At 42.1% G+C, this 12,031-nt stretch overlaps 1 protein-coding gene across 2 annotated transcripts in view; it reads right to left on the bottom strand.

Annotated features, from left to right (window-relative positions):
* Positions 1-12,031, bottom strand: part of kcnab1a (potassium voltage-gated channel subfamily A regulatory beta subunit 1a) — a 452,196-nt gene that overhangs the window by 29,463 nt on the left and 410,702 nt on the right. For both annotated transcript variants that reach the window (XM_070882310.1, XM_070882311.1), the window contains exons 7-10: positions 11,150-11,193; positions 8,204-8,290; positions 2,452-2,537; positions 1,083-1,203 (exon numbers count right to left, since the gene is read on the bottom strand). In XM_070882310.1, coding sequence (XP_070738411.1) covers positions 1,083-1,203; positions 2,452-2,537; positions 8,204-8,290; positions 11,150-11,193 — 338 coding nt within the window. The remainder of the gene's footprint in view (positions 1-1,082; positions 1,204-2,451; positions 2,538-8,203; positions 8,291-11,149; positions 11,194-12,031) is intronic.

The raw sequence follows: 12,031 nt of genomic DNA, 5'->3' as shown, positions 1-12,031 counted from the left end.
AGGCTGACCGGTCTATAATTCCCTGCTTTCTCTCTCCCTCCTTTTTTAAAAAGTGGGGTTACATTGGCTACCCTCCACTCGATAGGAACTGATCCAGAGTCAATGGAATGTTGGAAAATGACTGTCAATGCATCCGCTATTTCCAAGGCCACCTCCTTAAGTACTCTGGGATGCAGTCCACCAGGCCCTGGGGATTTATCGGCCTTCAATCCCATCAATTTCCCCAACACAATTTCCCGACTAATAAAGATTTCCCTCAGTTCCTCCTCCTTACTAGACCCTCTGACCACTTTTATATCCGGAAGGTTGTTTGTGTCCTCCTTAGTGAATACTGAACCAAAGTACTTGTTCAATTGGTCTGCCATTTCTTTGTTCCCCGTTATGACTTCCCCTGATTCTGACTGCAGGGGACCTACATTTGTCTTTACTAACCTTTTTCTCTTTACATACCTATAGAAACTTTTGCAATCCGCCTTAATGTTCCCTGCAAGCTTCTTCTCGTACTCCATTTTCCCTGCTCTAATCAAACCCTTTGTCTTCCTCTGCTGAGTTCTAAATTTCTCCCAGTCCCCAGGTTTGCTGCTATAATTTCAGAATATTGAGTTATGTGAAAATGAATGGAATTTCGGTAGTGTCTAAATCTAGTTAGCAAGTACAATTGTGTGTCAGCTTGCATGAGTCAGGAGGTTATTGGTTCAAGTGCTGCTCCAGCACTTGAACAGTAGTGAGCAAAAGCTGCTGTTTCAATGTGCTGATCATTAAAGATATTAAAACATGACCACAGCCTGTTCCATCAGACCTAGTGTCTGACCAATATTCCTCCTTCAAAAACCATCATCAAAAATAGATGAACTAATCAATTGTCTCATTGCTGTTTGTGGGATCATACTTCACATTCCTACACTGCAGTGATTCATCATATGTGAAGCACTTTGAAATGCTTCTAAGAAATGTGATAAGCCACTATGTAAACACAAGAGTTTCTTATCAACTATTAAAATGCATAATATTGCGGTTCATCTCGAAACTAGTGAATTGTGCCTTGGCAGGCCCACTGCATTAACCATGGCATAAGCACTCACCAATTTTATGATAAAGCTCAGGGAGTTGGACCTCAATCTTCTCTCTCTGGAAAATATGATATTCTGCTTGCTCACAGACTGGAGGGATCAAATTAAACTGTCTTGCCACTGAGTAGGCTTCCTGAGGAAAATCAGTAAAAGAAAGACTGTCACAAAAATTTAAATCAAATTCTAACAATACTGTACTAGAAAATAAAAGATGAAGTGGCTACCCTTGTCAATCCATGATTTTCATAAGAAACATTTCAAAAATTGGAATAGATAGGGTGACAATTAAAGGTACTATTCACTTGCACACAAACAATTTGTTACCAAGTATTTGTAATAAACATTTATGGGTAAAAATTCCCCATTGATAATTCTAAAATTATCAATGGGAAGAATCTCTTTCCCTTGGTTTGTTACTCTGTATATTGAAGAATGCAATTTATTGAAACAAATGCACATTGATGACCTGATAATGCAAGCAATTGGGGTGTCACAGCCTCCCTCTGGTGAGATGCACTATATAGTAAATTCATTTTACTTTTGTCCTCATAGACTGCTAGTTTCATGTGACTGCATTTATTAATGTCAAAAAGACTAATAACAGAAAATATCAGAAGTATACATCAAGTCAGTCAGCATCTAAAAGAGAAAGATAGTTAACACCAAAACTTCATCAGAGCACCGATGAAAGGTTACAACCGAATCCCCAACCTGTGTTTCTCTTTCAGAGGGGTGTTGATTTACAGCATGTTCTGTTTTTGTACTGTTTAGGATTGCATTTACAAAGTGTTGTTGCTTAATCCCAAGGGACTATTGTTGAACACCAAAAGGTCATTTGACCACCACACTTACTTTTTGATTTTATCACATCACAAAGTGTTGTGTTTGAAGTGCTAGCCCAGGAAATAAAATGACCGAGGATTAGCAGCTTTCTGATGCCTTTAGGTAAATGGGACCATTCTGGATAAGCAAGGCAGCTCATTTGCATCGTCAATCCTGTCGGATCAAATTGTTTTTTTTTATGTGGTGAAAAGGTCAAGGCCTTGAAATAACGCTGTGGTATGGATAACTAATATTCAACTTGCTGCCTAAAATTAATTTCTGTAGGAGAGGAGAGGAATTTATGACCAAACCAATAAGTGCATTCAAACCTCATTGTAATTCCAAGGCAGTCTTCATACAAATGCCAGTTAGAACTTAAGAATTTTTTTCCACACAATATTATTTGGTCTCAGATTGAGCTCTGCTTATACAGTTTAGATCACAGATATTACTTTGAATTGCTATTTTTTTCTGAAGATTTTAAATGACTATTTACATCCTTAGAATTGTATATTGTGCAGTTGATTTACATTTAATAAAGTATTTAAAAGATAGGTACCATGATCTCCATGGCGCTCCAGCGGGATGTCCCCCAGTACATGGCCATTCCTTGATTTATCACGTACGTCATCGCCCGGACAATTTCTAAAAGAGGGAGGTGGGGAAAGTAAACCAAAAGAACAAAAATCAAACACCTCGTCCTTCATAACGTGAAACATAGAGGCCTACAGAATAGTAATATTTGTAGTGGGGAATGTCACATGCCGAAATTTTTTTCTAGATAGATAGTTACTTTCATGTCTTCAGTTCATTTCAACTACTGGAATAGTCAAAATAAACATTTTTGCTTTTCATAGGGCAAGACAATTCTGAACTGTGATCCTTTGTTTCAGGGGTTTTAAAGTACGGTAGATTTGAGCTGAAGTCCCATTGTCTTTCAGGCAATCCCTTTGAGAGCTTATTTTCCCCTCTGTTGAACGTATCCACCCCACTGCTGGTTAAATCACATCAGTTCGTCTGTACTACATTCTAGGATACTATCTATCGCAGTACATTGTAAACGAAGGAATTAAATAATACATTTGCTTCACTTACTAGGAAAAATCAATTTCCAAGCGACATTAGCATTATAGTTAATGCTTTACTGTGGGAAGAGATATGAGCAGGATACAGAAATTACCTGGCCATTTTCTGATTATCCAGTTCTTGGACATGTTTGGAATCCTGTTCTTATTTCAATAAAACCCCAGCTTTGTGTTTAAATGATATGTGGAGCAGGAAGGGGGAGGGTAAAAGGTGATTTTAGGGGAGTAGTAAGCTCCAGTTGAAGAGTTAACACGAGCACAGGGCTCATGGCCTCCTTCTGTGCTGTAATTTCTATAGTTCTCCAATATTGTGGTTTGTCAGTAACTGGGAGTAATGGAAAATGCAGTCAATCAACAGGCACATTTACTACTCTGTTAAATCCTGATGATCGGAACGTAACCAGGCAACACTCGCGTACTCTTTCCATCCTCTTCGGACAGCAAACACTCGTGCTATCCCCTCCACCAATCTCCTGCTTCAGAGGTTAAATTCTACCATGGATGGTATTTTTTAACAAATGTTTTGGGAGCCTGGGATTTGTCAGGAGTGATGCTGAGAGGGGAGAGGAGAGCACCAGTGAGAGCGGAGGGAATAAAAGGTACAAGCATGAACTGAGGTAGTGAGTGAGTGAAAGATGCCAGCTGGAATTGAGGGGATAAAAGAATGCTAGCAGGAATTGAGTGGAGAAAGAAAGTGTCAGTGTGAACATGGAAGTGTGGGCAGAAAAGAATGGCTGACTTCATTGAGACTTCATTAGTGATGTGTGCTAGCTTGTATGGGTAGGGAAAAGAGGGGAATGGAGGATGAGTGCCAGCATTAACTGAGAGGGAGAAGAGTACCAGTATGAACTGGATGGTGCATGATGAAGTGTGCCCCATGAACTTGGGAGTGGGGAGAAGAATGTCTCCACTAGAACTACCACGTAAACAATTTTATAATGATTTATCAGGTTCAGTAGCAGAGTACCAATACATATTTACCGTATCCTATAACTTCCTGCAACAAATGAGGGGAAATCTTAGAATTTTGCCACAATTTTCAGTTGAAATGGATAAAACCAAAATGCTAATTACTTTTCCACAATTCTTTTCATTGTGGACCCTTCGTTGACCCAAAACGTTAACTTTTGTTTTTCAGTCCACAGATGTTGCCTGACCCGTTGAGATTTCCAGCATTCTCTGTCTTTATGTCACAGGTTTATGCCAGAGCCTGAACTGCAGGCAAAATCTAGCACATAGCCAGGCCTACTGTTGTTGGGGAAGTAACCATAGCATTCAATTTTTATGCAACCCGATCCTTTTAAGACACTACTGGTAACATTTGCCACATTAATCAGTCGGAGCTGTCATTACTATGAATGGGAATACCACCAAAAACAAAGAAAAAACTTTACATAACACCTCGCTTATTTAAAATTAATAGAAATAGAATTAAATGTTTTAGAAAATTTTTTTGAATTTCTTTTAATATGTTTTAATAGTGTTAAAAAGAAACTTACCTTAATGGACAGGGTTTTTGGTATAAAAATGTCATAAATTAATTTTTTCTATCTTTTAAAACTCTTACGCTGGTAAAAGCAGGCCTTATGCTGTTACCAGGCGTAAGCATTTTAAGGACATTCACTGGGAAGGAGTTACTCTCCGCCCACGGAGGCCCTTTACTTTCACATTCATATGATATCAAAAGAGATTTTGACAGATTGCAAGTGCCGGGTTTAGGCGCATGTGCAGTGCACGCCTAGACCCGGAACGTGTGGAGCCTCTTCGGGCGCAGCGCACATCATACGCACCCGGAAAGGCCGCAATTTATGGCCCATTGTCTTTATTGCTACAAACCTTAGTTTGGGCATTATAAATTTCAGTTACTGAAAAAAAAATGGTGGTGCAAATATTTTCAAAATGAATTTTGAGAGCTTCAGTTGGTTCACTGTTACCTCATTAATAGGTTCTCTTCACTGCTCATTCAGGATTGGTTGTTTTCTATCCCCTTTCTTTGATTTGCACAATCCCTAACTCTCTGGTTCTGATTTTCTGCTGTTGTACTTTGAGCCAATGGCCAAAGCATGACAGGTAGAGTGTAATTGTAGGTAAGTGTAAGACTTCATTGTAAATATATCATCATCATAGGTGGTCCCTCGAACGAGGATGACTTGCTTCCAAATAGGTTCACAGATGTTTCAACGAAGGACCCGATATTCCAGTCCTGAACTCCAATTGATGGGGTGGAAGATGCCTGTGTGTGGATTTTTTTAGTGTGTGGTGACCGTTGCACATCAGCCATCACACGGGCTTAACAGAGCTAGGCCTTTATCTAGTGGCAAGGGTTAACCAGGACGACTGGAGACCTGCTCTGCTGCACGGACCTAATGCACACACATATCGCAGTGATATATTATACATATGTTATAAAAATATATATATCCAAAGGAAAATCAGTTCAACAGTTACCATGTAGCACAAGTAGAATGTAAAAGAGAGAAGAACAAAAAAATTGTAGATCAACAATAATATAAGGATTATAAAGCAGGAATAAGAAAAAGCCATTCAATCCATCTCTTTCACTCTGTTGTTAAAGATCTTGACAGAACCTGCCAGCCGATTAAAACATCCATCCGATCATAGTGCCAAGCCAGAGACTCGCCCTCTCACTGTTCTTTTGAAGGAGGAATGTAATATTATTTTCCAATAATAACAACTACTGTCAGCTTTTAAAACGAAACAAGTGATTATAGAATTTAAATCCTGAATCTGAGTCTGAGATTTTCATGTGCTGTATACTCTCACTGTGATCAGAAGTGTCACAGCTTGTACTGTGGTTAGACTAGCAGGATGAGTAGACATGTGTGCTCTCGGAGTGAGTGAAGAACATTCAATTTGATATATTGTTTTTGTTTTTGGAACATAAAAAACAGATGTTGTACTTGTAGAACTCATGGGTCTCCCAGGCTGTTGCTCATGGATAAGAAAGAAAAATAATTGAGTGCCTAAGTAAACAGTATGTTGCAGACCCACTGGAGTTACATAAATAAATAAATACTTTCCTGTTCACGATTCAGTTTTCTAGTTTGTTTGACCATGCTATTTGTATGAGTAGCCAGTTTTAGACATGTTTTCGATACTTTCTTAAACACAGTAGGTTATCAGTATCCTGGGTATTCTGTTGTTAACCCCTGATTATCCTCTCCCGCCAACCCCCCCACCCCACCGCACCACACCACCCCTCAGAATTTCCTGTCAATTGATTTCTGAGGTAGAAACACGGCAAACCCGGTTATGCCCCAAAATCCAGTACCTGTACTTCTACTACACCACAAGGAGTTCAATTTCTGGGCTTTTCTGTTTAAATGATGAGTTTTGGTGACCTCATCAGTCATTTGCCTGAGATGAAGTTTTGAAGCAGAATCCTTAAATGCTTTCAAACGGGAATTATTTGCTTATAAAATAATAATATTAAATGGTATGGGAAGCGAGCAGAGGAGAATAGACTAGGCGGCTCATACAGAAGAAAACACCAGAGCAAAGTCAGCATGAGACCTGTTTCTGTGCAGTAACATTTTCTGATTCTATCTCTTGATCAGTTGTACAAGCTGGTTGACCTCAACTTCAAAGTATTCTTTGATATTAATGAGCTATGCATGTCTCTCTTTCTCGCCACTGTTTATGCCAAGACTTCATCCATTCGTTGTTCCCATCGCTTTGAAATGATAGCCCACTCTACCTTGTCTTTCTTTGAGCTACCAATCACAGCAACTCTCTTTTTGGCCTGGGTCCTGTATCAAACCAAATGTCTCTAAAGAATACTAGTGGCATAACCTCAAAGACTGCTTCCGCTATGCGTGGAATTCTTTCTCAGCTGATGGAAGTCTGTCTTCCTGCTGAGTTTTCATATTACACTGTACTTTTTTTTCCCCTTTTTGGCGCTACTTTCTCACCGCTAATCTTTATTTGTCAAGTGAGCCGTCCCCAATCTATTTTAGCTCAGTCCTTTTACAAAAGGTGCAGTAGGCTTCCTTTATCAGTTCAACAAAAGGTCTCCAGGGTGAAATATTAATCCGTCTTTTCTGGGATGGTACAGTAACGATGTTATATTTCTCTAGTACTTCTCAAACAGAGGATATGAAGTAATTGTCAGTTTGGGCGCAGGTGGAAAACTGGCAGTTGCAGACTGCCGCCCGTTATACACCCTGCCCACTTTTTCTATCCATTGAAGCCCATGGAAAGGACAAACGGGCAGGTTGTATAATAGGTGACTGATCCACAACCAGCAAATTTCCACTTGCGTCAAAATTGAAAATTACGCCCACTGTCTCAGAGTATTTTGCATAAAAGGTGGACGCAAACCAGAAAAGAAAAAGGAGGGGCCACAGGGATTAAGGAAGGGAGGTGAAGACATGGTCAGTGAAGGGCATCACAGGAGGTTTTAGAATCTGGAAGGAAGTTGGTGAGGCAGAGAAATTTTGGGAAGGAGTTCTAGAGGATTGGGGCAAAGCTGAACAACTCAACATTTCTAGAGCAGAGGGATAATTCTATGACTAAAGTGTCATTCATGACCATCTATTCCACCCTCCCCCACCCCACGGACACTCCTCCCTTTCCTTGCATTGCCACCTCTTGTGCCTGACAGATTGTGCAAACACTAACTGGAATACTATTCTTGGCTCTTTATGCTGTGTAGTTTGAAACAGCCACCTGGTTGTTGGAGTTCCAATTGTTTCTCTGTATTTATGTTGATAACACATATGACGTATGTATTTAATGTTTTATTATTACAGCCTGACTAATAACAAAAGACATAAAAAAGACGGTGAGTTAATTTGGGCACATATTATTGAATAATGCAATCAATATCTAGAGGTTTAGTAGTGTATATTTTTTAAGTTAGACTGTTTGGATAAAGGGAACAGCTTGTTTTTCTCTAAGGTGTTCCTATTTGGAGGTTTCATTTTTACCATCCTAATTCAGAACTTTAGCCCAGGCCAACTCCAGCACCAAGAGCTGCCAGGTTTACTGTAACTAAAGGCACTTTTATAATGTGCTATTGACAGCAACCTCAATACTCCTGCTAATGATGGTACACTATAATACAAAGCAGATGAACTCTGTGCCTTTGATGTTAAAAAGGCCTTGATTTTTGTGGGTTGTGATAGTGTAAAACCACAGTATACAGGAGTATCAGCTGGTATTACAGTTAGTTGGATTTGATTATCAAAATAAAACATCACTGACCTTCCATTGGCGTATTTGTGTCTGGTCGATTTGCAAATACAACATCGACGTACTCAAGCTGCATTCTCTGTAGAGAGGCCTTTAAACCTAAAAGTAGTACACAATGTAAATATGTTCAATTCTGTCAGTAATAATAAGCATTCAACCAGCAAATGCAGCCTGCTACTGTGATTAACAGTTCAGTCACTGATAGGAATCTGCATCTGTCAATACTCAATCTATTCCATAATGTTCAAGAGTCACACTTGATACTAGCTCACCAGTACCACTGCCATCATTCAAATAATACTTTAAAAGTATTTTTTGAATTCCTGTAGTGTCAGGTGTCCTACTAATACACTTTAAGATGAATGAACAGATTCTATTTAATAAAGACAAGAGATGAAGTTGGGTGAGACAACAGAAACCATGTTGGACTTGTGATGTAAGGAAATAGTAGAGGAAACAAGTTAGATCAAGATACATTAAAGCATGTATCAACATGTAAGGGTCAATGGACGAAGCTACAGCTGGGGGTTGAATAGAGTACAGTTGATTTTACCACCAAACTTCCCTTCGGATACAGGCCTGGTTCATTCATACGGAGCAGCGCTGTAGAGAAGATCAATTATTAAGATCTGGGGCTACTCCTAACATAGGGGCCAAGTTTCGGCCTGAGTTGCTCCTGTTTTTTTGGAGCAACTGGTTTAGAATGGAATATCTTAGAAATTGCAATTCTCGGCATTTAGTTTGCTCCAGTTCTAGTCAGTTAGAATAGTTTCAGTTTGGAACAGATTTTTTTTTTCAAAAGGGGGCGTGTCCGGCCACTTACGCCCGTTTTGAAAGTTTAAGCAGTGAAAACTTACTCCAAACTAACTTAGAATGGAGTAAGTGTAGATTTTTGTATGCTCAGAAAAACCTTGTCTACACTTAGAAAATCAGACGTAGGTTACAAATCAGGTGTAGGGAATGGGGGGGTTTAAAGGGAAGTTTACAAACATTAAACACTTCAGTTTTACAAATAAAGAGCCATCATCAATAATAAATGATAAATACATCAATAAATCAATCAAAAAAAAATAAAAAATAAAAAAAATTTAAAAAAGAAATAAAACATTTTCTACTTACCGAATGCAGCACCGGGAGTCCTCCAACAGCGTGCTGGGATGCCCCCGCCCCCCCACCCCCCCCGCAGTGTGTCTCTGTCAGTGTCTCTATCTGTCTGTGTGTGTGTCTCTCACTCTCTGTCTGCCTGTGTCTGTGTTTCTGACAGCGAGGGGAGGGGGAGGAGGGGGGAGCAAGGGGAGGGGGAGGAGGGTGGTGGAAGTGGGGGGGAAGGAGGAGGGGTTGGAGGGGGGAGAGGAGGAGGGGGGGAGGAGAGGGGAGGGGGGCAGGAGAGGGGAGGAGGGAGAGGAGTGGGGAGGGGGGAGAGGAAGAAGGGAGGGAGGGAGAGAAGGGAGAAAGGAGAGAAAGGAGAGGGAGACTGAACGGGCCGGGCCGGACTTCAGGCTGGGCCTGCCCCCAGCACCGGATTTACAGGTAGGTGGCGTCGGGTCCCGGGTCCGGAGGGGGGGGGGGGTTCGGGAGCGCGGGTCGGGTTGGGAGGGGGGGTGGAGCGGAGGTCGGGGAGGGGGGGGGGTGGGGAGCGCGGGTCGGGTCGGGAGGTCGGGTCGGGTGCGGGGAGGGCGGGGAGGTTGGGTCGGGTCGGGTCCGGTGGGGTGGGGGGTGGGGGTCGGGTCCAGTGTGGGGGGGAGGGTCGGGTCCGGTGTGGGGGATTGGGTCCGGTCTGGTGGTGGGGGGAGGGGGGGGGCGTCCTGGTCCGCTCCGGTGTGGTGGGGTGGGGGTCGGGTCCGGTGTGGGGGTTGGTGAGGGATTGGGTCCGGTCTGGTGGTGGTGGTGGGGGGGGGGGCTCCGGTCCGGGGGTGGGGGGAGCGGGAGTCGAGTCTGGTCAGGTCCGGTCTGGAGGAAACAGGAGCTGGGCGTGGGAGGCAGCCTTATCCACGCAGCCCCAGTGAGGCCATTCGGCCAGGGCTAGGGGCTGCGTGCTTCGGGCTCCTCCCACAGAGTTTTGGGCGCCTGGAGCTACTGCACATGCGCGCCCACTGTAGCGCGCATGTGCAGAGGAACTGGCACTGTTTTCAGCGCAGGGACCTGGCTCCGCCCCCCACAGCTCGTGCTGCACCGCGCCCAGCTCCCCACGAGCCGGAGAATAGGTAAGTTTTTTTTAGGCGTGAAAAACGGGCGTCCAGATCGGGGCTGCACCATTCTAGGCGTGGCCCGAAACTTGGGCCCATAGTGTGGAGCCAGTTTCACAGCTATGTCTGCAGCGATGAGTGTTTGAATTGCCTGTAACCTAACCCTGACTGGTACTGACATGGCTGTTCTGACAGTTTGTAGCCAGATCTCTGGAAACAGTTGAACATCTCACTGTGCTTGGATACTACGTTTTAGAGAGAGACAGGGAATGAAAATGGCACTGTTGGCTCATCCCATTGTAAATTTGATCCCTGCTGACTAAATTACAGAGTGCACCTGACTGACATATCCTGGCTGAAGCAAGCTGGGTGGTACAGGGCAATAAAAACATTAAACATACCAGCTTCTATATTCATACTTCTTTACAGGTATTCTGTACAAAGTCTGAATATATCAGCCCACACTACAGAAAAAGCTGTCACAACCACATTTCAGCCAGCAGTCCATGAGTGGAAGGAACAGTGATACAGACACATAACAAGACCATCACATAACCACAAATGATCATTATCCCTTAAGGTCCCTGTTACATTATTTATAACCCCCTTTTCAGTAGGCAGTATAATTCCAACCTGACAGCTAAGTAGAATCCCTAATGGTAAATTAATATTTGATACTGTGGAATAAATAGATTTACAGAACCCAAGCCAAATGGTCAAAGGTAAGGATGCAGAGTTTGAGTAATGCTCAATCACATATTGTGATGTCTACCTTCAATAATATGTTTTCGAGAAAGGCCTCTTTCAGTTTCAGCCCTGTGGATGACATCAAAGATATATTAGTACATTGTACTTTCCCACAGGACTCAAACAATAAATCAGAAATCATCTGACACTTTCAGTGACTGAAGTTTTTGTTGAAGTTTCTCTCATTCTCCAGAGATTTCTCCCCAAAGGAAAGGCACTTACCTGCAAGAAATTACATTTGCTGTTCAGATTGTGAGAGTTCTATTTTTTTGTTGTTGGTGGCTTCTGAATGTAAATCTAGTGCATATAAATATGGGCCCATCATAAGAAGGAAAGATGCATATTAACCTATTTACTGATAGATTTGTTTGAAATTCAAATTCTATTCACCTTCAATAGAAGATAATACAAATCACATATGTATGGAGATACTTGTTCATGGGTTTCTGAACTTGGTAAATGAAGCAGTGAAGCACCTGTCTCCCAAACATAAGGTCAGAAATGCAAGGGCTGCCTGTCACTCAGATTTATCTCCCTTAAACAGGGGAGTTTAGTCAGCTTCCAGAAGGCTACAGATGGAGCACCACACTGAAGGGAGGTGGCACTGACCAGCTCTGTCCGTTCAGATTGAATCACCTGCCAGAGATCACAGATTGGCTGCTGTGTATTTTCAACATGTTCTGTTTATGATCACTGACTGTCATTAATGGTGACCAGACTTCCCAGATCAGCCTATGCGCCTGCAAGGAGGAGCAGCAATCAGTCTGAAAAGGGGAGACGTTTTAAAAAGACTTCATGAATAATGAAGACATTTACAAAAACAATCAAATTTAAATGAAGGGCTGTTAAGACTGTATTTTTTGTACACTCTTTGAACCTGTCATATTATGTTGGATGCATTTATCTG

Source organism: Pristiophorus japonicus, chromosome 6 (genome assembly GCF_044704955.1).
Source record: "Pristiophorus japonicus isolate sPriJap1 chromosome 6, sPriJap1.hap1, whole genome shotgun sequence".
NCBI lineage: Eukaryota > Metazoa > Chordata > Chondrichthyes > Pristiophoridae > Pristiophorus > Pristiophorus japonicus.
Note: the sequence above shows the minus strand (reverse complement) of the source record. Positions and strands in the feature narration are given on the sequence as shown.